The sequence below is a fragment of the Trichechus manatus genome, unplaced genomic scaffold (assembly GCF_000243295.1).
Source record: "Trichechus manatus latirostris isolate Lorelei unplaced genomic scaffold, TriManLat1.0 scaffold00184, whole genome shotgun sequence".
NCBI classification, from domain to species: domain Eukaryota; kingdom Metazoa; phylum Chordata; class Mammalia; order Sirenia; family Trichechidae; genus Trichechus; species Trichechus manatus.
In genome coordinates, this window is record NW_004444120.1 from 3679983 (window position 1) to 3706992 (window position 27010).

At 41.4% G+C, this 27010-nt stretch overlaps 1 protein-coding gene across 1 annotated transcript; it reads right to left on the bottom strand.

Annotated features, from left to right (window-relative positions):
• Window positions 1–4347: 4347 nt before the first annotated feature.
• Window positions 4348–24326, bottom strand: ART4 (ADP-ribosyltransferase 4 (inactive) (Dombrock blood group)). Its single transcript, XM_004387340.2, has 3 exons — window positions 23823–24326; window positions 20520–21225; window positions 4348–6090 (listed from the first exon to the last, which is right to left on the bottom strand). Exons 1-3 carry the CDS (start codon window positions 24021–24023, stop codon window positions 5999–6001), a joined length of 999 nt encoding a protein of 332 aa, XP_004387397.1. The 5' UTR covers window positions 24024–24326; the 3' UTR covers window positions 4348–5998.
• Window positions 24327–27010: the final 2684 nt, after the last annotated feature.

Consider the following 27010-nt stretch of genomic DNA (forward strand, 5'->3'; position numbering starts at 1 on the left):
ATAGACAAGGACTAAAGAGTCTTGGGGTAGAGTTTTTCTGTGAAATGACTGGAAAAATGACTGGTAACAGTTCAAGGGAAGTGTAACCAGACGCCAGTGGGAATGGCAGCTAGCATAGTCTGTGGATATTAGAGATGGATGGTGCCCATTTCAATAAATATGGCGGTCATCCAATGCTGGTAGGCTCCTGTGAGGCTGGTCGTCATTCACAGAGCCTCTTACAGACGTTTCCCCACCATTGGGCACCATCAGTCTGCCCACTCTGATGACTTTTCATATGCTGCTCCTTCCCAGCTTATGGAAATATTGGGGGAAAGCTATGCTCTTCTCAAACCTATTACTTTCATTTAATGTTTATCTCAAACACTTTGGTCTTCGGTTCCTCTCATTTTCTGTAAAAATCCTTCAGTTTTTGAAGAACAAACTGGGAAGAGTCACTTGTTTCTACCTTATGTCTAGGCTCATTCTTCCTCTGAGGCCATGAACACAGTATGGCCTAATTGTCTGAATGATGTCGAAGTGGTAAGGAAGAAGTGAACGACATAAAACAAAGAACGCAAATCATTTACTAAAGAAAGAAAGATCCTTTTTTCACTTCTTATCTGTCACCAGTGTGTGATATATCTTGATATCTGTGAAAGCACCGACCTCAATAAATGTTGAATTTTATGTGGATTTTACCAAATCAAGAACTAGTTCATTCAGTGTAAGTCAATTTGGTTCAGACCATTAGGCAACTCAGGCCAAAAATCCTGATTCACCAGGTAAATCAAACTGTGCAGAAGTTTTCTTTCCCTGGCTTGATTTTTTTTGTTTTTAAAGTAAGAGTTAATAGGGAACATTAGGACAATGAGCTAGGCATATTAGAGATAACACTGTGTTATAAAGTACAAATAAAATATTAATGGGAGCCAGGATATTTTTGTCAGAGAGAGAGAGAGAGATACACATATTACTTTGATAAAATCACTATAGGAGATAAATACTATACAATGTCATAGTATATTTTAACAATCTGTAAATTTACACACAACTGAGGGTCCATTCCATCTCCAGAAGATATCCCAGTCTAACAAAGGAGCAGAGATTACAGCGAACGCTCTGAAACTGTTCTAAACTTTCATGAGCATTGAATTTAGATTTTGAATCAATTTAAATCAATGGTCCACTTTACAGACTTCTTGCTCAAAAACTTTGGACTATAGGAAGAGACTGAGGAAGTGCAAATTATGTATGTTCATCCTTAATCAAACCCATAAATCTACATAATTTCAAAGGAATCATTTCTGTCTCCAGGGATTTGTTCTGTCAAGTAGCAGCCAGAGATGCAAGAACGAAGTTATCTTTTTAAAAATCTGTTTACTCCCTAAAGGGCCATAATCATGTAAATCAACCCTGCAAAAACGAAACTGGAGTCGATTCTGACTCATAGGGACCCTACGGGATGGAGCAGAACTGCCCCATAGGGTTTCCAAAGCTGTAATCTTTATGGGAACAGACTGCCACATCTTTCTCCCTTGGAGTGGCTGGTGGGTTCAAACGGCCGACCTTTTGGTTAATAGCTGAGTGCTTTAACCACTGTGCCACCAGGGCTCCTATGTAAGTCTCAGTGGTTCCCAAATCTTGACATACTACAGAATCACCTTGGGGGCTTGTTAAAACACAGATTGCAGGGTCTCACTCCAGAGTTTGTAGACCATAGATTTGGGATCAGGCCCTAGAATCAACATTTCTAACAAACTCCTAAAGTGTGCTGATGCTGCTCGTTCCAGGAGTACATTTTCTTTTTTTAAATTTTGGTGAAAGTATACATAGCTAAAGATACACAATTTCAACACGTAACAGTTTAGTGACATTGGTTACAGCTTCAAGTTGCGCTACCATTTGCTATCCTTTTCCACATTATTCTACCATCAAATTCTTAAACTCACTGCCCTCTAAGCTTCCCATCCAACCTTTTGAATTGCCACTGTCAATTTAATCTCACATAGATAATTATTTAAAAGAGCACAATGCTCAAAGCAGAATTACTTTACTAATTGAAATAAGCTATTTTTTAGTTCAAAGAAGACTTCAAGGGACAGTTTTGGTTTTTCTTAATTGTACTTTAGATGAAGGTTTACAGAACAAACTTAGCTTCTCATTGAACACAGTACACATATTGTTTTATGACATTGGTTAACAACCCCACGACATGTCAACACTCTCCCTTCTCGACCTTGGGTTCCCTATTACCAGCTTTCCTGTCCACTCCTGCCTTCTAGTCCTTGCCCCTGGACTGGTGTGTCCCTTTAGTCTCATTTTATTTTATGGACCTGTCCAATCTTTGGCTAAACGGTGAACCTCAGGAGTGAGTGACTTCATTATTGAGCAAAAAGGGTATCGGGGGCCATACTCTTGGGGTTTCTCCAGTCTCTGTCAGGCCACTAAGTCTGGCTTTTTTTTTGGGTTAGAATTTTGTTCTACATTTTTCTCCAGCTTTGTCCGAGTACCTCTATTGTGATCCCTGTCAGAGCAGTCGGTGGTGGTAGCCAGACACCATCTAGTTGTACTGGACTCAGTGTGGTGGAGGCCATGGTAGTTGTGGTCTGTTAGTCCTTTGGACTAATCTTTCCCTTGTGTCTTTAGTTTTCTTCATTCTCCCTTGCTCCCAAACGGGCGAGACCAGTGGAGTACCTTAGATGGCTGCTCACAGACTTTTAAGACTCCAGATGCTACTCACCAAAGTAGAATGTAGAACATTTTCTTTATAAACTATGTTATGCTAATTGAGCTAGACGTTTCCTGAGATTATGGTCCCCATAGCCCTCAGCCCAGTAATGTGGCCCCTCAGGGAGTTTGGATGTGTCTATGGAGCTTCCATGACCTTGCCTTGTACAAGTTGTGCTGGATTCCCCAGTACTATGTATTGTCTTACCCTTCACCAAAGTTGGGATCGTTTTGGTTTTTAAGGTTTAAAGTTTAAAGATTATCTCAGGGAAATAGTTTTGGGGGCTCATCCAGTCTCAGTGGCTCCAGGAAGTCTGGATTCCATTGAGAATTTTAAATTATTTTTCACATTTTCCCCCTTTTGATCAGGATTCTTCTATAGACTCTTTGATCAAAATGTTAAGTATTGGTTAGCCAGGCACCATCTAGTACTTCTGGTCTCATGGCAGAGGAAGTGTTGTTCATGGAGGCAACCAGACACATCTTTGATTTCCTCCTCTAATTCCTGACTCTCCTTCTTCCTCTGTTAATCTGGTACATACTTAGGAGCCACTGATTTAAGAGAATTGTCTTACCCAGACACCTCTGTGATTTCTCATAAAGTCCAAATACTTTAGGGTGGCCTTTTGGCTTAACTGGGTGGTTTCAACTTTTCACTCCAGTCTACATTACTGCTTCACTCTCAGTCAGACCTATCTATTTCCTGATCTTATATGTACCTTGATCATTAATGCATTCCACCTCCTTTTTAACCCAGCTTTCTCTTTCCCACCCATTTGAAGCCTGTCTCCTGAAACCTTATCTCTGAAGCGTTATCTAACCACAGATCAGGAGAATCTCATTTTTCTCTAAACTCCAGGCACTTATTATTTATACTTGTTTTTTGGCACTGAGCACATACTCATCCATACTTTTTTTTTTTGTGTCTCCTTCCTTTCACTCTTGATCCCACCTTAATGTTTCAAGGTCCAGCTGAAATGCTACATTCTACCTGAAGCCTTTCTTGCTTCTCCTCTTAACTCAGTTGGAAACAATCTCTCTTCTGAACACCCAGAAATAGAAGACTTCATTTTCCCCTTTCATGTGGCATTTCCTTTGAGATTTGTTTTATGTTCTTTTCTTAATTTCTCCTAAGTGATTACAAACTCATGGAAGATCTGTCCTATAGCATACTCAACTTTTAATCCCCTAAGTGCTTTCTACATAGTGTAGCTCAATAATGCATTTATATGACACAGGAAAAAAAATATACAAGATGTTGGGAGACTTTTCCTAACACAGCATTATTGTTCCACCACTGCCACACCAAGGTTCACTGCAAAGCTTGCTCCCATGGGCATGCCCCCAGGACTGTCCACTAGGTAGTCACCACCCTGTCAAAGTCCCTGTGCAATGAATCACAGAAATTGTCTATCTTTGTGGAAATGCCGTGCTTGTTTTATTTGAGTGTAGAGGCCAATGAAAGCTAAGTAACAGATGTGTACATGGTCCTGTTACTTTCAAATCCTAATTTAAAAAGTGATAGTATGTAGGTAAGGAGCCTTGGTGGTGCAATGGTTAAGCACTTGACTGCTAACCAAAAGGTCAGAGGTTTGAACCTAGTGGCTCTGCAGGAAAAAAGACCTGGTGATATGCTTCGATAAAGATTACAGCCTAAGAAACCCTACAGGGCAGTTCAACTGTGTCCTATAGGGTTGTCGTGAGTGGGAATCTATTCAACGGCACACAACAACAACAGTATGTAGGTGGCAGGTGATTCTATGTGATTACCTGTTCAGTCTCTTCCATCAGGACACAGGCCCTTTGAGAACTCCGACTGGGAGTAGATGAATTGATTTCCAAGTTTGATGCTTCTTATCTTCTCAGACAGGCTAAGTGGCATGGACTTTAGGCAGAATTCAAAGGTGTATAGCTAGCCCTCCCCTTCACTCTGTTTAGCTCAATACTAGAGTCTTTGGAGATCGGGTAAATCAACTCTCCATCTTCCCACCTAAATTGCCTTCTGCCCAAGGAAAGTGTTGGAGAGTTCTGAGCTAAGAAATTCAATGATTTATGCTTCTTTATATCTCATGGTTTGCACGTAATGGGGAATCAATGCATCTTTGATATTTTCTTGGTCATCAGATGTTTGTTTTCTCCCATATCTTCCACTTTGCCTCCACACACATAAACATGCTTTCCTAATAAATGTGCTTAAATTTGCTATGGAGACAAAGTTCAATTTACCATCAGGTCCTCCATAAATTACCATACGAGTTCAAATTCTAACTTTTGTAATATTGTAGGAACATGAGTGTAACACCCTGTTAAGGGAAGTGAATGAGATTTCACTAACGTCTTTCTTTAACTTTCTCTTTCATTTTTCAAGTTTCCATGTTTCCTCCCACCTGAGACCACATTGGTTTCATCTTGAATGCTGAGAAAAATTCCTAAAGAAAATTCACACTTTGGTTATCCTTCTGAGGCTCAAAGCTTGTCCATTTGATGAAGAATTTGTCCTCTGCTTTCTAATTAAAGCTTCTTTGACTTGTTCCTATTTGTGGTTGTTGTGTGGCCTTGAATAGATCTGACTCATTGCAGCCCTATATGATAGAGTAGAACCACCTCCATAGCGTTTCCTAGGCCGTGATCTTTATGGGAGCAGATTGCCAAGTCTTTCTCCTTCGGAGCCGCTGGTGGCTTCAAACTGCTGACCTTTAGGTTAGCAGCCGAGTGCCTAATCATTGTGCCACTAGGGCTCCTTTGTTCTTATTTAGAATTCACTAAATAAAAGAGAAGGGAAGGTTCTTTGTATTCATCAGAATTCTATCAGTTGTTTGGGACAAAAAATTTAATTCAAATTATTTAAGCAAACAGATAATCTATTGACTTATATAATGAAAAAGCCCAGGGTATCCAGCTTCAGGCACATTTGTGCCTACAGGCTCATACACTGTCATGGGGACTCAATTGTCTTCATTTCTCAGCTCTTCCTTCATTGTGTGAGCTCCACTCTCAGGAAGGTAGGGTCTCCTATCCTGGTGGCCTATTAGCTGTTAGCACTTCCAGGCTTAATTGGCACCCAAAAGAGTGGCGCCCACCTTATCCCTAACCCCAATCCTAATAAAATACTCTGGATTTTATCTCACAGGCTCTGATTGGGTCATTTGCTATTCCAGCATGAATCTCTGTGTCCACTGGGAAGATTGAGGTCCAGGCCCACCCAAACGCCGTGAGCTGAGCCAGCTCTGCATCAATCGAGAGCTGGACAGAGTGATTCCCAAAGGGTAGTTAAGTACCCTGCACTCCGCTACACTCGGCTTTTGGAAGAGATGATGACACTGGTGAAAATGGAGAGAGAAGCAGTAACTAAAGGAGCAGGGATGAACTTCTTGCTGGAAGCTGTAAAAGAAGTATGAAAAAAAGTTAGAGAGATTTTAGGTAGCAGAGATGTTTTTAATACTTCATTTCTCCTGTGATTCACTTATTAAACTTAGAAAATTCCTGATAAAAACATTTGAGGCTGGAGTTTATTATGTATCATATATAGTAGCATATGTATTAACCAGTGTAATCCTCATAATAACTTTATGAGGCTGATACTATTATTATCTCTATTTTGCAGATGAGGAAAGAGAGGCATGGAGAGATTGAGTATTTATGTGAGGTCACACAGTGTGGCAGAGCCAGGATTTAATCTAGATAGTCTGAGTCAAGAAATCATACACTGAACTGCCTGGAACCTAAATGTCCATTCTCAGTCCTCATTACACTTGATCTGTCAGCCACAGTTATCATAGGTGATCACTCCCTCCTCCTTGATACTTACTCTTCACTTTGCTTCTAGGACACTACCTTGATTTGTTTTTTTCTCCCTCACTAGCCACTCCTTCGAAAGCTTGTTTGCTATTCCTTCTCATCTTGATCTTTTAAAAATGGAGTGCCTGAGACTTGGTTCTTGGGATCTTCTCTCTTTTATCTACACACTTGTATTGCTCATCCAGTCCCATGTCTTTAAATGCCATCTGTATCCCACTGACTCCAAATTTATATCTCCAGCCTGAATCACTCCTCTGAACTCCAGACTCATATATCCAACTGCCAACTCAACATTTCTACTTGGAGGACTGTTTCACATCTCAGGTTTAACAGGGCCCATACCAACCTCCTATTCTTTATACCCAAATCTTCTTCATCCACAGCCTTCTCTAACTCAGTTAATGGCAACCCCATCCTTTCCATTACTCACACCAAACACCTTACAGCCTTCCTACCCTACTCCTTTCCTTTGACTCTTCCCATCCAATATGTCTGGAAGTTCTATCGGCTTTAACCTTCACAAACTATCCTGAGATGGATCAAGCGTCACTGCCTCCACTGTTACCACCGTCATCTCTCAGCTGGATTATTGGAATAGACTCCTCATTGCTTCGAACCTTGCCTTATTACAATTTATTCTCAACTGAGCTGTTAGAGCAGTTCTATTAAAATGCTTTTGTGAAATCCTCTATGGAATCAAGAAGTCTACCCAAAACTTTCTAGTAGTTTCCCATCTGACTAAGAGGAAAAGCATAAGTACTTACAACTGTCCTAAGGCCCTACTTGATCTAACCTGAATTATCTCTCTCCACTTTGTTACTTTTGCCCTCATTCATTCCCATATTCCCTTGCTATTATTCCTGACTTAGGGCCTTTGCAGGTTCTTCCCAGAATGCTCTTTCCTCAGATATTCATGTGCCTAGCTCATCTCCTTTCAACTTTAGCTCAAATGTTGCCTTCTCAGTGAGGCTTTTGTTGATCACCCAATTTAATATCAAAAGACCCTTCCCTGGTATTCTCTATTCCTCTGGTTGGTTTTATTTTTCTCCATAGCACCTACCACCTACTAACATACTACATAGTTTACTTATTGATTTTGTTTATTGTCTGCCTCATTACACAAGAATAGAAATTCCACGAGGACAGGAATTTTCATTTATTTTGTCCCTATACCTAGAATGTTGTTGTAGTGTGCTGTTGAGTCAATTCTGACTCATAGTGACCCCATGTGACAAAGTAGAATTGCCTCATCGGGTTTTGTAGACTGTAATCTTTATGGGAGCAGATTGCCACATCTTTCTCCCTTGGGGCCACTGTGTGGGTTTGAACTGCCAACCTTTCAGTTAGCAGCCAAGTGCTTAACCATTGTGCCACCAAGGCTCCTTACACCTAGAACAGTGCCTAGCATATAGTGGGTTCTCAATAAATATTTATTTACTGAATGAATGAATGATAGCTGCTATGAAGATGATGCTCAAATAACAGAGGTAAATATTATTGGGGAGCTCTGGTTATTATATTCATGCTCATCTTTCAAAAACCAACTCTTAAGCCCCTTCCCAGTAATCAGAATGTTAAAAATAGCCTATTTTTATTTTACTCTCTCAGGTTAAAGTAATTTTTCCTTCCTCTCTTGATACCTTTCCTCTACCTTTTTAATGACTGTTATCAATTCTACCTCACATTCTTTTTTTTTTTTTTTTTAACACGGACAGTATCTTTACTTAGGAGAATAAATGAGAAACATCTGAGAGTTAAGTTAATTAATTGATAAAATCTTTTATTGAGAATATCTCACATTATTTTTACTTTTGTACTTGTCTCTACTTTTCTACTAGACTACCTTTTAAAAGATTTTTATTCCTTCTTTACCTTATGACAGTATTGAAATATTGAATAGTGGGTCACATTGAAATTTGTGACCCATTAATGGGTTGTAACATCAGTTTAGTAGATCATGACCATCTTTGTTTAATAACGTAATACAGTAGGTTAGAAGGGAAAACCCTAAAGTTACACTGCACATAAAAAGGATAACTATTGTTATAGACCATGGAGGTATAGTGGTTAAGAGTTAGGCTGCTAACCAAAAGGTCTGCAGTTCGAATCCAACAGGTGCTCATTGGAAACCCTATAGGGGCAGTTCTACTCTGTCCTATAGGGTCACTATGAGTCGGATAGACTCGACAGCAATGGGTTTGGTTGATTGTTATAGATGCATATGTGTATGTGTGTATTTATGAGTAAGTGAACTGAGTTTTAATGTAAATAGTCACAGTCAAGGACATTTGAAACTAATGGTAGGTTGTTAGTAACATTCATTTAATGGACAAATGAATCTCCTGAAAACAACCTATAGAGAAAATTGTCGTGGATTTCTTGTCAGAAAACGAAGGAGAGGGTCCTATTTTGCCGTTTATAAACTGTATGAATCTTCTACAAACCACTTGACCTTTCTGCACCTCAGTATTCACATTAGTATAAAAAAAACTCATTGCCATTGAGTCCGACTCATAGTGACCCAATAGGACAGAGTAGAACTGCCCAATAGAGTTTCCAAAGCTGTAAATGTTGACAGAGGCAGACTGCCACATGGTTCTCCCATGGAGAGGCTGGTGAGTCGGAACCACCCACCTTTCCCTTTTGTTTGGCAGCGAAGCACTTAACCACTGCGCCACCAGCGCTCCTCACATCAGTATCGTGGGGTCAGTAAGACAATTTACAGGCTGATTGTGAGAATTAAGCAGATGATGTGTGTGAGAGCACTTTATAAAGTAAGTTGCAACACAAGTGTCATTTTTATTGGTGTGTTATAACCAAATTTTGGTCATTGATGCCTTAGGGTATAGAGTTATGAAGTCTGAATCTGGGAATCGTATCAGATTGCTCAAAATGAGATAGTGAATCTTTTGAAAAAAGCAGAAAAAGGTAAAATTGATATGCAATATCTAGTTAATCTCGTATGTGAAGCCACATTCTATCAATAGCCTCTTTCTGTCAAAATGTAGAAAGTGATAGGTATTAACCCTTTAAAATACTTCCTGGCAAAAAGTTGGCATCAAAAAACGGTAAGCAGTAATGAAGTACACGTGTGTCATTGAGCTGTTAGTCTAGTTTCATGTGCAAAGTACTTCCCCAGAGTTTTTCCATCGTGTTCCAGAGGGTGGGTATCGAGTGCTATTGTACACTGCTCAAGGCAAGCATTAGCTTCGTTTTATAAATGAAGAAACAGGCTCAGAGGTTAAGCCATTGACACAAGGCTACACAGCTACTGTCGCTAAGTGGTGCGAACGGTTAATACGCTCACCTGCTAACAGCTCGGCTGCTAACCAAAAGGTCGGCAGTTCGAATCCACCAGCCACTCCTTGGAAACCCTATGGGGCAGTTCTACTCTGTCCTATAGGGTTGCTATGAGTCGGAATCGACTCGAGGGCAACGGGTTTGGTTTTTACTAACCTGAAAGGTTGGAGGTTTGAGTCTACCCAGAAGTGCCTTGGAAGAAAGGCCTGGCTATCTTCTTCCAAAAGGTCACAGTTTAAAAACCCATGGAGCAGTTCTACTCTACACATATGGCGTGCATGAGCTGGAATTGATTCCATGGCAACCAACAACAACAACAAACAATTGAAGTCCAAGTAAAAGAAAACAAAGTTAATAAAATAAATAATAGTAAAAGAAATAGTAGCTAATAAGTTCTGAGTCCTTATTTACATGTGTCAGATACTGTTCTGGAGCTTTTACATGCATTAATTTATTTTATTTTCGCTAGAATCTTATAAGGTAAGTTTTAAAAAATTATTCCTATTTTACATAAAAAGAAATGGAGGCACAGAGAAATTAAGCTTCTTGCCCATGTTTTCACTGTTAGTAACTGACAAGGTTTATATGTAAAACCACGTTTACTACAAACAATTGACTATATTTATCTAGAAAAAATGCTTAGGAATTTTGATTATGTGAAACATTTTAACAAATAAACTCCTCCTGTTTATGAATCCAATGATACAGAACAGAGCATGGATTTGTGCGTCTACAGATTTTTGGCACAGATTATTTTGCTGAAAGAAGCAACATTTAAGGGCAAAGAACTAATTAACATTCTGTTAACATATTTTGAGTCTTCCAGTGGGCATGAAAACATCTGCTTCTATGGTAACCACTACAGGTCATGGTGAGGTTGAAAGAATAATTAAGAGAGGGAAGCTGTTAGTTTAGAATGACTTAAATATTTCTTTTGCAGATTTACTCCCTTAAAAGTATTTATGTTCCTAACGTGACCTCTTGGCTCTCTGAAGGCAACAGATTCCTGAGAATTCTTTGAACTTGAGAACTGCGATTACAAGTTAGCAGAACTAATTTGAAATAAATTGAAGAACTGGGGAAGTTATGCTCTTTAACGTACTGTTTCTTCACTGGGGGCAATTACAGAGTCCCACATGGCCAATTTTAAAAGTCTTCACACTGTCTTTCAAGTATTAACATCTGTCAGATTAAGAGGGATCAAGAGAGGAGGTGTAAATCACCCGGCTCATAAGGGCTTTCTGGGACATAGAATAGCTTGTGGCTTCTGCTAGTGAATAAAAACTAAAAGGATGAGAAACCGTCTCCTGAGAAGATTTCAGTTTCATGAGAAGTTAAGATCAGGACTCCAGAATACCATCTGCGAATTCCCTAGGCTGAGGTTAGTGGGAGAAGCCAGATGTTCATTCAGGAGAAGAGAAGCAAGCAATAGCAGTTATCTAGAAAGCCAGGTCTGCGGAGAGTCCACTGAATTTACTCCCTCCCAGTGAAGGAACCGCAGCTAAGGAAGACAACCAGCTCCTTCCTCCCATTGTTCATGCATGGCTCAGTCCAATACTTCTCCAGGATGACGGACGAGTAGAACATTTTTTATCAATTAGCAGAAAAATGACTTAAAGAAGGTTTCAGACACAACTTACTTACTGAGGAAAAAACCACTGCAGTGAAATAGTTGAAAGCATTCTGAAGCTAATCAAATATTTCTTTTAAACAGTACAGACAGGTGAGTATTGACTGTGTTCAAGACTATATAATCTTTTTTTCTCTACTAAAATGACTGTTCTAACAACCAGTGGCGGTTGAGGCTTAGGTAGGTGAGGTGGCACCAGAAGATGGAACAGCCTTCTCTGCAACCTTCAGCCAGAGCCCAGGGTCCAAGAAAGAAAGACATCGTTGCAGCAGACAAGCTTGTTCCTCTCACTCCTTCTGTCTCCTGGAGAGAGTCTCATAGCTGTGGCAGCTGGGAAGACGCTCCACTTCCAACTCTTGGCTGCTCCTGCTCTGTCCCTTCCCTCGTCACTTTAATTTACAAAGAAAATATCGCCTTCTAAGAGCACTGGTGGTCCTTGGGTAATGCAAGTGGTTTGTGATCAGCTACTAAGCTAAAAGTTGGTGGTTCGAATCCACCCAGTGGCACCACAGAAGAAACAGCTGGAGATCTGCTTCCATAAATATTACAGCCAATAAAACCCTATGGAGCGGTTCTACTCTGTAACACATGAGGTAGTCATGAATCAGAATTCACTTGAGGGCAATGGATTTGGTCTTTTTGAGAGTACTGATATTTTTATTCCTTAATTTACAAGGCATTTTCCCAAGGATACACAAACTACTAATTGGTGAATTTCTAGGAAAATTTTAAATGCAGTAACTCATATTGCAAGTGACCACATTTTAGATTATTTACATGGTGGCTACATCTTCTTACTCTTCGCTAGGGGTTGAATCTTCTAGAAGACATTCCTGGATTTCTTTCTAGGTCTTCAAATACTGAAACTATTTTTAGTCTGTTGAATTATATTGTTGTCTGACCCAACACCCAGTTGACTCAGAGGTGTGAAAGAGAATGTTTCATTTATTCAGTCATTTATACAACAAACATATACAGGTAAACCCCGATTTATAATTCAATTGAGTTACAAGGAACCACACTTCTACACTTATACCATTAGTGTATCTGGAACATTACACCTTCCTGGAAGGAAGTTACAAGAAAATGCATGCAGGAGATATGGAAAAAATTACTGAGTTATGTGTTCATACTCCAAGCATTTGATCAGGATAGTATGCTGCAAGACATTGGTGGAAAAGTCATCCATATGGTAAGAACGCTGAATTTAGAACTTGATATCGCCAATGTGTAACAGCTCGTAGATCATGAAGAAAGGAGTTGACATGTCAGGACTCAATGAATTTTGAAGAGGAAAGAAGTAATGAAGAAGAAACATAATGAGGAAGAGGAAGGAGAGAAGTTGTAGCAAAATTTTACAGTAAAGGGATTAGCTGGAGTTTTTTTCTAAACTAAATCAGGGGCTTCAGTTGCTTGAAAACATGGACCCAAATGCTGATTGCTTTGCTAAAGTTGTTAGGCATATTTGGGAAGCAGTGAGATGTTGGTGCAAAATATATGAAGAAAAAAAGAAAAGGACCATACAGAAAACTGTCACTAATTTTCTGACTAGAAACTCCATCCCCATTCCCAGGGATGATCCAGATGATCCAGAACCTTCCTCAAGTGGAGTTATTACCGCAAAATGCCAATGTCATCCAACTCTCCTTCACTGTCAGAGTAAATTTTTATGATTTGTGTATTTTTTACGTAAGTATTAAAATATACCTGTAAGTTTATATGCAATGTTTTCAACCTCCAAAGACAAATAAAGATCAGATGTATAAAGATACTGATAATAAAAGGCAATAATAATGAAAACTAAAAAAAAAGAGGTATTTGACTTAGGTCAGAAGCTACTTACAACGGAGTTGTAGGAATGGAAGTCTATCATAAGTTGGTGACTATCTGTATCAGCACCTCTGTGTACCAGGAGACTAAAGTTCATACAAATAGCTAACACTTACTTAGGAGTTTCTGGGTGGCACAAATAGGCACTCAACTACTAGCAAATGACTGGTGGTTTGAATGCACCAAGAGATGCCTCAGAAGACAGGTCTGGCGATCTGTTTCCAAAAGGTCACAGCCTTGAAAACCCTGTGGAGCAGTTCTACTCTTCACACATGGGTTTGTCATGAGTTGGAATCAGCTCAACAGCAACTAACAATAATAACACTTACTTACCATTTCTTATATGTTAGGGAATGTATAAATAATGTAGTATTTTATTTCATTTAGTCTGCAATAACCCTGTGAGGCTCTATTATGATGCTCCTTATGCAGATGAAGAAACTTAGAGACATTAAGTAACTTGACCAAGAACACATAGCTTATAAGTGGTACAGGTTGGATTTGAATTCAGACAGGGTGGATCTGGGGTCAAACTGCCTGGATTCCATGCCAAGCTCTTAACCACTATGTAGTCAAGTTCCTGCCCACAAAGAACTTAGAGAGCAATACAAGTTCATTGATTCTTTTAAGTGTGTTTTGTGATTTCAAATACTAAGACCAACCAAACTTCCAGAATCAAGTAATATACATGGCTACCCAGCTAGATATTGGTTTAAAAGTTAACTCAAAACTGAGCTTAAGTTGTATAATTTTGCCATAGGAAAGCAAGGAACACTAGTTTAGGGGAAAAAAAAATCCCAAAATATTTTTCTCTGAGATTTATTGGGTGGCAAAACATGGGTAATAGGTTCCTTATAAACTTCTCTCCCTCAGTTTCCCACTCCTTGCCATAGATGTTCTAAGATTTTTCACTTAATATATTTTATAGTACTCATTAACCTAGTAGAAAAGTTGTCATGGTGAAAATGAAGGAAGGAATGATTTCCGAGTCTGGTGTATTTCCAAAGAATCCTGGCACCTTGTTTATCAATTTTTCATTTATTACCAACATCTGTTTTCTTCATAATCATTGCCATTGAGTGGATCCCGACTCATAGCGACCCTATAGGACAGAGTAGAACTGCCTCATAGCGTTTCCAAGGAGCGGCTGGTAGATTCGAACTGCTGACCTTTTGGTTAGCAGCTGAGCTCTTAACCACTACACCACCAGGCCTCCACCATTTTCTTAACATTCCACAGTAATTTTTCATCCTGAAACACTAATCTCTCAGGTCTGTGGGGCAGATACTCATTTCATTCCTATTGCTGCCAGGCTGAAAGGAGAGGATGAGGAGATGGATATTTGATAGCTGACCTCTCCCCAGGTCTGCATTTACAGATAGGCCAGGGTGAGCAGGCCCTAGATCTCAGTGTGGATGCCAGTCTGAGTGAGGGAGACAGCCTCAGAGCCCAGCCTTTCTAAGAGACACCTGCTCTGGTTTGTTCTCCTACACCTAGCAGAATAAGCTGCACTTTCTTCTGAAATTGACCTTGACAAGATAACCACAGAACGGGCCATAGACGGCCTCAACCCGCTGCTTGGTGGAGACTTAACATTCTAGTGAAGGAAAATCAACCCCTTCCTCCATCCCGGAGAATCAAACCCTTGTCTAGAGAAAATGCATAGTCATCCCCAAGCGCTGAGCGCCTGTGTGAAGGTCGATCCTAAATATTCATGATGAATTTGCATTTCCTTGTCTGCTCTCTGTAAAAGCCCACCTTCCCAAGCTGCCTGCGACAGCCCCAATTGCTCCTTTCCTTGTACAACGAAATAAAGGCTTCTTTCTTCTCCCACCTCGGCCTCTTGTTTATTGGCTGTAATGAGTCACGCCGAGCAAAAACTGGGGTTTTCACCCAGCAACATTTCTGGTGAGCCAGCCAGGAGTCATCGCTCGATTCCTGAGATGGGCCAGGCGGGGGACCTTGCCTGACATCTGGTTTACCTGGAGAGTTCTCCAGGAGACCTCAGAGTGATCCTAAAGGCTGACCTGCCTCGGACCCAACGGTGATTCCGTGGGAGATGCAAAACGTGCCTGGGGTTATTTGGTAAGTACCAAGGTAAGGCCTTAGAAGAGTCCCAAGAAGCCGGAGTATCGGCCAATGAGGGCATAAAAGGCTCTAGGTATCTGAGGTTATTTGGTAAGCTCCTAGGTAAGGCCTGAGAAGAGTCCCAAGAAGCGGGAATATTGACCGTTGAGGACATAAAAGGCTCTAGGTACCTGTTGGTGCACTGAATTAGGTTATGAGAATGTGTAACTGTGTGTGTGCATCCAGAAAATGAGGAACGTTCAAGAGATCATAAAATGTAGCCCACTAAGATGCATCTTTAAGAACTGGGAATGTTTTGGGTCAGACCCTGTGAAAAAGAAAAAGATGATTTTCTTTTGTAACACCACGTGGCCTCAATATGAATTGGCAGGTGAGGAAAAGTAGCCAGCAAATTGGTCTCTAAATTATACTATCCTCCAACTTGATCTTTTCTGTACCCGTGAGGGTAAATGAGATGAAAAGCATTATGTGAGAGCTTTCAGGACTCTGTATCAGAACAAAAAGTTACAGAAAAAAGTAAAATCTTAGTTCAGAAAGGGACTGATAAATTACAACTGCCAGTCCTCCCTCCTGACCCTGAGGAGGTTCTTCCAGTTTCTACCAGTTTAGCACCCACACCGCCTCCTCCCTATGCCCTGTGTCCACCCAACGGAGCCGCCACACCAGTGACAGCCCCCACTGTGAAGCCCCCTCAACCTTTGTATCCACCCCTCTCGGGTCCTTCTGTCGCGCCGGTGGGCTTGCCACCCCCATATGGAATGGAACGACTTTTGGGTGCCCTGATTTGGCCGTTAAGGAAAATGAAAATACCCCGGGTGAGACCAGTTCTCTAGAGAACCATAGTATATTAGGACCATGTTCACCTGTTCACTGATCTGGGCCCCGAGAGTCCTAAAAATGCCCGAATGGTCAATATAATTTTTATAGGGCAAAGTACCCCTGATATTAAAAGAAAGCTTCAGAAAGAAAGAGGTATAGGGTTAAAAATCTCTCGGTTAGTGGAACTGGCCTGCCAGGTTTACTCTGACTGAGATAAGGAGCAATAAAGAAAGAAAGTTGCAGACCAAAGGCACCAGGTCGGCAGCCTTCCTAGTTTCTGCCTTGCAAGCTGAAGGCCATCCCCCAAGAGAACAAAGAAAAGGAGGGAGACCAAGGCCACCGGATCCGAGAAGGTTCCACACCCCTTTGGAAAGGGACCAGTGCAGCTGGTGTAATTTAAAAAAAAAAAAAAAAAAGGACATTGAAAGTGAGAGTGTACAAAATACCAAGCAAAAGAACGAAAAAAGGAAAAGGTGACCCAGTGCCTGCTCATGCCACTAAAAGATAAGTCGGACTGAGAGGGAACTGGAGGAAAGTCCTCTACCTGGGCCTCTAATTTATAATGAAGGTGGAGAAAGAACCTATAAAGTGTCTGGTAGACACTGGAGTGACCCACTCACTTCTGACCCACCCCCCACCCAAAAAAAAAAAAAAGCTATCGCAGTGAGGCGAACTGTGTCCATTGTGAGACTATCAGGAAAAGAAGAGCACCTTCCCTTCCTACAACCTCTAACTTGTTCTATACAAGAAAAATCTTTAACATACTTCTTCGTTTACAAAAAACAGGTGGTAGTTACAAATGGTCCTCACTACTGGCCTACCAACTATGAAAAAAAAAGAACATTACTGACGGTTAGTTGATCCAGATATCAGAGATGCAGTAGTGCCATACGTATGGGCCAACAAAATACCAAGGAGAGCAAAAAATGTCCCTCCCATTGTCATTGAATTGTTGCCTGGTATAGTTCCCCCAAGGCTTAAGCAGTACCCCATCTGAGCTGAAGCCTGATCAGCACTGGGCAAATCATCACTAGATACCCGAAACATGGACTGCTCAGACTGTGTCAGTCACTGTCCAACACCCCATCCTGCTGGTAAAGAAGAAAAACAGAAAATACCGGTACTGTCAGGATCTGCGAGCTGTCAACCAGGTAACCGTCACAGTCCACCCTGTAGCCCCCAGCCCGTACACCCTGCTGTTGACCTTTGCCCACCTTTTCTAGGTTCACTGTGCTAGACCTGAAGGATGCCTTGTTTTGCTTCTGAGTTGAGGAGAAAAGTCAAGAAATCTTTGCCTTTGAGTGAGAGGACCCAACAACAGGACAAACACAGCAGTTGTGTTGGTAAAACCTCCCACAGGACTTTAAAAACAGTCCTACTCTTTTTGGATCAGCTTTGGCCCAAGAACTGAGACAACTGACCCTAACCAATGGTGTCCTCCTCCAATACATGGACAACCTACTCATCGCCAGTCGCAGCCTTGAACTGTTTATAGATAGAAGCAGTAACATGGAACGAGGAAAAAGAAAAGCTGGATATGTGGTGGTCACTTTAGAGGAGGTTCTAGAGGCTAACGCACTTCCCTTAGGCGCCTCTGCCCAGAAGGCCAAGCTCATTGCCATGTTGCAGGCCCTTAGAATCACCAAAGGTAAGTGAGCTAATTCCAAGTATGTATTTGAGGTATTGCATGCATATGGGGCAATCTGAAAGGAAAGAGGGCTTCTAACAGCAGGAGGTAAGGACATTAAATATTCTTAAGAGATCTTACTACTTTTACAAGCCATTCTCCTAGCCACCCAAATAGCAGTAGTACACTGCAAAGAACATCAAAAAAGAGACACTGTGGTGGCCAAGAGTAATTACAAAACAGATGCAGCAACAAAAAAAGCTATTCCAACAGAAACATGCCCTAGTAGCCCCACTAATTCCCTATGTAAAGTTACCCCCACCTGACCTCCACCCGGACTATTCCCAACAAGATTAACACATTGCCAAGACCTGGGGAGCCACTCTAAACAAAGACAGATAACTGTACACTCCCATGGAAAGATTTTCATGCACCCTATCCTACAGAGAGCCCACCAGTCCACCCATTATGGCTGTTTATTGGCCGTAACAAGTCACGCTGAGCAAAACCTGGGGTTTTCACCCAGCAACATGAGGACCTTCGCAACACTCCAAACCCATTGCTGTTGAGTCGATTCCAACTCATAGCAACCCTAAAGCCCTGAAATTTTGAGAAACGCTGAGCCTGCATTATAAGCAGCAGTGCGGTGTGATGGATTGCTTTTGTGTGGCCTTTATAGCCATGGTCTTGTAACTCCCATCCAAGTGATTGGGTGGGACTGTGCAGATATGGTAATGGTGGCCCACCAAAGGGATTGGTCAGTTTTTGCCATTCTGCTGGGCTTGAGGTGAGCCATCCCAGAGGCAGGAGAGAGAGTCCCACCACTACCAAGGAAGAAGAGCCAGTGTGTTCTTTGGAGCCGGGATCCCTGCACTGAGAAGCTCCTGGATCCAGCAGACAGAGACAGAGAGAACCATAACACTAAAGGCAATGAGAAGAAGCAGCAGAGACCCAGCAGCAGGAGACGGCTTGGTGGGCTTCCCAGCTCAAGGGGAGAGAAAGCTGAGTGCCTCTGGGGAGAGGCTTAAACCAGGGAGAGGCGTGCCTGCAAGCATGGCTGGGAAGAGGCTGTCCTGATGAAAGAATTGTATTGTTGAGTGTTCCTGAGCCTGAATTGTAACTATCACTTCCCTAATAATCCCCATAATCACTTTAGTATTGTCTATGAGTTTTGTGTGGCAATTGCAATGAACTATCGAATGCAGCAGAGAGGTTAGAGAGTGCCGTGGGAGGGACGGTTGGTGACAGAGTTGGTAAAGATGGTAGAGAGAGGAGGCATGTCTGACCTCTGCCTCATAAGAATCAACCTTGGGCTGTTGATCTTGATTCTCCTTTCCCCTTGTGAAGTTAGAGGAGGTCAGACATTGCCCCCACACCATTTTTACAAGCAGCAACCATGACAGAGTGGAGACAGAGCTAGGAACATTTCAAAGGTTGGCCCAGCATCTGGATTCCGGGAAGAATGAGAAAAACAGCCAAAGATGTTTACTTCCTCTGTTCTGGGTTGCAGTTAACCGTGTGAAAGAACACATATGTAGATAAGGAGTCTTCTCCCTTCTAAGTCAGACAGGGCACAGCATTTGCTACAGAACTACCGTTCTGTGAAATGACTATAGGTGGGAACGTATAAGCATAAGGATTGAATCAGTCACATGGTTTTCTAAAAAAGAGAGCTTAACAATTGTTCTGTATTGTGATAGCTCTAATTTCTCCTGCTTCAGTTCATTTTTCATAATGTCATCAGAGTTCTGTCTAAAATATTGATTGATGCTCTACTCCTTATAAACTTCTAATGACTTCTCATGACCTACAGGATAAAAGTTTTAAAGTCCTTAACATGGAATTCGAGATCCTTTACAATCTGGCCCCATCACAACTCTCCAGTCCCGATCAATCCCCTACTGTCCTTCTACTTATATCCCCTCCCTAGATCCCACACATCCTACACTCCAGCCACCCAGAATTTCAGCAAATCCCAGGAGATGCTAGGCTGTTTGAAATTCCTATGATTTAGCATATGTTGTTCTCTGCTTGAAATGACTTTTCTTCTCCTGTCACTGAAAACCTGCATTCCTACTTCAAGCCCCATGGTTCTCCATTGTGAAGCCTTCCTCACTTTCCCCCAAGAGAGTGAACAGCTTCCCGTACTGAGCAGCCACCACCCGTCACTGAAACATCTGGTGTAGCACTCGCTACTCTTGAGTGTAGACATTTGTTAATGTTTCCATTTCTCATTAGGCTAAAAATTCTCCTGGGATAGTGTTTTTGCTTTATTCATTTTGTATCCCCAGGAACTTCTATCACAGTTCCTGGAACATAGGAGACAATTAAATAAAAAAATGAATGAATAAATCTTGCTTGCCACTTCACTCTGTATTCTTTAGCCATGTGATGACCATGACAAAGAGGTGAGTTTGAGGGAGAAGGTAGAAATGCCCTATTTTCTAGTGGCTCACTAGCTCTGTCTAGGATTCCCAACATACAGAGTCATTGCAAAAACACATTTTCCCGGAAGAAGTTGAGGAGAAAAAAGAGAATGAAACGAAGAGATAAAGTGAGTTTTCTCTAATCTGGTAGTTCTGCCATTACTAAGGGTTAATTTCCATGTTTTTGGCCTTCTCCCCTCACCCCTCCGAGCCCTCTCAGAAATGCAAGTTTTATACAAGAGTGGTGGTCTGTGATCCTGACAAGAGTCGATTCAGTTTAGATGAGGAATACCTTTTAGCAGGTGGCAGTTATATGTGCTTAGATTCCCAGTTGACTGCAATTGCAACCAGCTTCCTCTTGGGTGGTAGCTCATATTTACGACTTTAAACAACTCATAGGGTGGGACCAGGATCTCCTTTTTGAGGGAGAAGTCTTCTACAGGTGCACCCAGGCAGGTAAATATGGTAAATACTGTTTGGTTCTCAATTTCCCGTGCCTCTTCGTTTAGAAGGGAGGTGGAGAGGAACTGGCCAAATCGAATGGTGGCATTAAGGTGGGCTTTAAGGTAGGCATCCTTCACCTCATGGTATACCTCATAACACAGAGTGCCATTCTTGTTGATTTCTTCCCTCAGCAGCTGGATTGCTGAGGTCAGGTAGTAGTGTAGATATTTGAAATAGAATGAATGCTTGTACTGCCATGAAGATCTGCCAGCACTGGCCATGGCTTTAGTGAAATCAGAGCGAATATTATTGTTCAAAGTATAAACCAAAATGGCCACAGCATGGGCAGTAGTCATGTTCTTGGGAAGGACTTTTGGTTGGTTCAGCCAGGTTAAGTGAGCCTGGTGCCAGGCCCTGGAATAATTCTTATGGCTTTCCATTTCTTCTATGAAATAATCCCCTTGATTTAGCTCCTCCATGACCTGTGTGCTGCAGCCCTGGTACTGATCATCAAAGGAATTTGGTGCCAAGTCAAAGTCAATATTAGTTTCAACCTATAAGAAAAGAAAAACCTTGGATTTTAATTTTTTAAATTGGAAGGTAAGTGTGGTAGCAGATATGCTGTATTTTATGAGGCCAAGTCTTCTCCTCAAAACCAGTATTTGCTGGAGTAAGTTTCAGTCACAATTATTATGCTGCCCCAGTACTTCCTGCATCAGTGATGTCTCGTAGAGATTGAATCCAGTTTGATAAATATTGCTGAAAAAACAAAATCATCTCCCCAGGGAAGAAGTAATCTTTTTTGTATCACTGAAATCACAGTATTTCCACATTTTGAGTCCTTTGGGGAGAAAAAGTAATATCTTTACAGTTTAATTATATTTCCTATTTCTTCTATGTTCTTCACCCTTCATATTCTTTCATGGGTATCATAAGGAATATCTCTTTTGTGAATGCCTAAAACCTGTATTAAATCTTTGACCTTTATTTAAGAATAAAGAATAAATTTTAGAATATTTAAATGATGAGCAGTGTTGGGCTCTCCCAGGGGGCCCCCAATAAATAAGAGCCCTCTTATAGGTCGTTATGAGTTGGAATTGACTTGACAGCAACAGGTTTGGTTTTTGTTTTTTGGTTCCCTGCCCAGGTTCTGAAAATGTTGAGAGAGAGAGAGAGAGAGAGAGTCGCTGTGAAGGCCAAAATATCATTTTATGATTGAGGCCAAGTTGGAGGACATAGCTTTAGGTCTGATAACGAGTGGGCTTGTTAACTGTAGCCCCCAGAATGAGGCAGACATGCCTGCTCAGTCGCAGGCAGGGCTGGACTGGGGCCTGCCCAGGTAAGATTCTTGTCACAGAAGAACAGAGAGTTCGTGCCCTTGCATCAGGCTCACTCCCAGGGGGAGGAAGATCAGAGGCAAACTCAGCATACATGGTTGTTCTTTCCAAAGTTACCAATTAAGTCAATGTATCCACCTTCCTGGGAGCAGAGTGAGTAAAGATGGCCAGGGGCCAGGAGTGTGCCTAGAAGTGTTCTTCCTCTTGGAAACCAGGAGTGGGAAAAAGACATTTTTCTCTAGTGGGCAGCTAATTAAATATTACTTATTGGGACCTAAAAACCCCAAAACCAAACCCATTGCCATCAAATTATTTCCAACTCATAGAGACCGTATAGGACAGAGTAGAACTGCCCCACAGGGTTTCCAAAGAGCTGCTGGTGGATTTGAACTGCCAACCTTTTTGTTAGCAGCCGAGCTCTTAACTACTGTGCCACCAGAGCTTCTATTGAGACCTAGTGCATATTAATCTGAAGTTAGAAATTTCAAAAGAAGTTCACTAAGCATCATCAGTGTGTCATTTAGAACCAAATTTGAATTATCTAAGATGTTTCTTTCTTGGCAGAGAAATGGTGCTTCTAAAATAGTAATCAGAAAGGGATAGATTAAGAAAGAGAACTCTTATCGATGAATCTCAAGGATGCTGGAGCAGGAATTTAAAAAAAAACATGCCATGGTATTTTACTATGTTATTTATGATAATTTAATTATGGGTAATCTGGAACACATTTTATGCTTAGGTTGGATTTCCTTGTTCCCTAGTATGCTTCTGGGCTCTTTTTCCTCTATGAATGCGGTTAGTTAGAAAAGCCAAGAGTAGAGTGTCATTATGATAATTACTATTGTATAGATTATTGTAATCATTCGTTCCATAAATATATATTAAACATCTCCTATGTTTTAGGTAGGACTCCCTAGGTGGTGCAAATGGTTAAGCGCTCAGCCAATCAAAAGGTTGGCAGTTCCAGTTCCCCCAAAGGTACCTCAGAAGAAAGGCCTGGCAATATACTTGAGAAAGATGACAGCCATTGAAAATCCTATGGAGCACATTTCTACTCTGACACATATAGGGTCACCATGAGTTGGAATCGACTTACCAGCAACTGGTTATGTTTTAGGTGCTAAGGATGTAGAGGCGAGCAAGAAAGCATAAATTCCTGTTTTGATGGTGCTAACTAGTAGCACAGTGGTTAAGAGCTTGCTGCTAACCAAAAGGTCAGCAGTTTGAATCCACTAGCTGCTCCTTAGAAACCCTATGGGGCAGTTCTGCCCTATCCTATAGGGTTTCTTTGAGTCAGAATTGACTCAACGGCAATGAAAGTTTTTGGTGTAACTTGAGTTAATCTGTGTGATACAGTCTAAAGTCAAATACGTAATACCAGTTGTTGTGGAGTTGACCCCGACTCATAATGACCCCACCTGTGTCAGAGTAGATCACCAGGCCTTTCTTCCGAGACACTTCGGGTAGACTTGAACCTCCAAACTTCTGGTTAGTAGCCGAGCACATTAACTTTGTACCATGCTGGGACTCCAAACTTAGATCGACTTAGTTTATTTTATGTTATTTGTCCTATGGAGGCAGTGTTCTACTTAATTTTTACAGAGAATCAAGAAATAACGATATGCTAGCTTCCACAGTGTCAAATTTACAAACTGTAGAGACTTCTAGTGTTTTAAATGATTATTTTCAACACCCTTCTCTGGCAGTATTTGCTAAAATGTCAGAATGAAATTACATCCCAGTGGAAGTACCTAAGGCTGGCATCATCTAAAAGGGTTGCTCCTAGAGAGATCAGCTCTTGGCTTGCTGCCTACCTGAGAACTCCAGGTGGGTCTCTGCAGGCTGGAGAGCAGCAGGGAGAGCAGCAGCAGGAGCGGCGGCCGCGGCCCCCTCAGCAGCCAGATTCTTCTCTCAGGCGCTGCAGCTGTTGGGAGAACGAGCCTTCTGCATCTGCTGGTTAACGCACAGCATTTGCTTGTGTTGAAAGTACTTCTCCTTCGACCTTGCAACCTCATCCTGAAGTAGGTTCTCAGAGTTTTCCTTTTGCGGTTTCCTTAGAGTGAGTCTCAGCAGGAACTTTCCTTGCTTGTACCTGCGTTGAAACTTCTGTGGACCACCAACAGCCAGCAGCTTTTCCGAGGGAAGTAATCAGTCCCAAATTATTTGCAAAGCTGAGATCTCTGCAACAGAGACTCATGAGTGCACCAAATAAGGCTTTCTAAAGGGAGCACAAGTTCATTTCTAGATTCAAAAACAATCCCTGATCTGGTCTGAGTTCAGGGAAATTCCAAAGCCTGTCAAGGGTCAGGCTCGGCAGCTCAGTCTTCACTGTCCCGGCAGGGCAGGAAAAAGCATGCCCTGCACAGCTTCGGAACAGGCGACATTATCTTGAGTCCCAGGCTTCCACTGTGAGTGGTATCATTGGCATGGGCAGGGCCGGACGATGCCTCTCAAGGTGGGCCGATGTCAGGCCCATCTGGTGCTGCTTGATAGGCCCCTGCCAGCGCAGGCTGTCCTGGGGCAGCACAGCCTTTTGGGTTATCATTACAAAGAAGGCTCTTTTCCACTGGCACCACTGAAACTCTCTAATCCAGAGGCTGTACCCACGGGGGTCACAGCTCCTCCTCATTTTCTCTTCTCAAGACATCAGGTCCTTTATCCACACCATTCCAGCCTATCGTGACAACCTATATACAACTGACGTAAATCAAAAACAGCATCGAGTCTGCTAAGTCAGTCCACCACGGGTGTTAGGTTAAATACTTGCAGACACTTCCCTTTCTAGTTTGAACTTCCTTCCTCTATTTCTAATCCTTGGATAATGGTTTTTCTTGTAAATCTTACCCATTTACTCTTTCTGATTCATTATTTAACTACTAAAGGAAAACTAAATCCTGTTTTTGGAAAATTTGGCATTGCTTTTTCAGCACCCTAAAATATTTTCAATCTAATTTTTGTGATGATCGTAGCCCTTCTGAGTGTCATTAACAAAAGTTCAGAATATCTAGAAAAGTGTAAAGAAGCAAACAACATTACAGATAATGCATCGCTTGGAGAAAACTGTTCTTTAGATTTAGATGTTGGTGAAAAAAAATTCAGAACTAAAATTATATAATACATAGTTTTGCATACTGTTCTTCCTTGACGATACAATGTAAGTGTGTCTCCATAAAAGTTTCGAAACTTTTTTTTTATCGTGGTGAAAATATATACAACAAAACATATAGTAATTCAACACCCATGTAATTTTTTTTTTGAGGTTCAGATTCTACTTTTATTTATTTTATTGTACTTTAGGTGAAGGTTTACAGAGCAAATTAGTTTTTCATTAAACAATTAATACACATATTGTTTTGTGACATTGGTTGGCAACCCAACGACACGTCAACACTCTCCCCTTCTCGACCTTGGGTTCCCTATTACCAGCTCTCATGTCCCCTCCTGCCTTCTCATCCCTGCCCTGGAGCTGGTGTGCCCACTTAGTATCATTTGGGTTTACGGGCCTGTCTAGTCTTTGGCCAAAGGGTGAACCTCAGGAGAGACTTCTGTACTGAGTTAAAAGGGTGTCCCGGGGCCATATTCTCGGGGTTTCTCCAGTCTGTCAGACCAGTAAGCCTGGTCTTGTTTTTGTGAGTTAGAATTTTGTTCTACATTTTTCTCCAGCTCTGTCTGAGACTCTCTAGTGTGATGCCTGTCAGAGCAGTGGGTGATGGTAGTTCGTGTGTTAAGTGGAAATAATGATAATAGCACCTACCTCATAAGGGTGTATGTTCATAACTCTTAGAACGGCATCTGGCAGCTAGAAAGTGTTCAAGAAATAAAAGCTATTATTATTTGTACCAAAGTTTAGTCAGTCAATATTTATATTTAGGTTGTTTTCAACTGTGCACTACAAGTAACAATTTGTGAACACATTTGGGCAAAAATCTTTGTGTGTTTCCCTTCTTGCTATGATGTGACCCCTGGTCAATTGGGTTGTGTTGTGGATTGAATTTTTTCCCTAAAAGTTTATGTTGAAGTCCTTACCCCCTGGTACTTGTGAACGTGACCTTGTTTGGAAGTAGGGTCTTTGGAAATATTATCAGTTAACATGAGGTCGTAATTCTATCTGAGTGGCATCCTATAAAAAGGAAGAGACACAGAGATGGGGAGGGTCAATAGCCATGAGAAGATGCACCTGCAAGCTAAGGAAATCCTCGGGCTGCTAGAAGCTGAGCGAGACGAGAGGGAGTCTTCCCCGAGAGCCTTCAGAGAGAAAATGTTCTTGCTGGCACCATTTGTATTACCAGCTTCCAGATCTATGAGACAATACATTTCTGTTGTTTAAAGCCACCTACTTTGTGGTCCTTTGTTACGCTTCGCAGCCCTAGGAAACTTATAATACAGGATGTATAGTTTTTGGTATTTTTCATGGAAAACACTGGCAGTTTATGAAAATACCCCTTTAAGATATTTTAAATTCTTAAGATTCCTCCACATGTCTTGTTAATATGGGATATTGATGTGTTGTAAAGAGAATTAGAATTGGAGTCTGAAAACTTGGATGACGGGTCAACTTGATGGCTGAGTTAGCTCCAAAAAACTTGAGATGTGCTGAGCCTCAGTTTCCTCAGCCCTGCCAAAATTAAATGCAATAGTAACAATTACTTTTTATTGAGAGTGTACCTATCATATTTCAGGATCTTTTCATATATTTTTCTCAATCCACAAGACAATCACAAGAAGGAAATATAACCTCTACTTACAGATGCAGTTGCTGAGACCAGTGAGGATAAGTAACTCGTCAGTGATCACACAGGCACTTTCCTGCGGCCACTATCTCTGAAAACCTTCATTTTGTTACCATTGGCGTAAACTGTATGCCAGCCACTTATTATGCCTCTGGACCTCAGAGGTAAGGCATCATTCTGATTCTAATGCATTTAGCATGAAGGCAGGTCTCCTTTTTAAATTTTATTTTATTGTGCTTTAGGTGAAAGTTTACAGTGCAAATTAGTTTTTC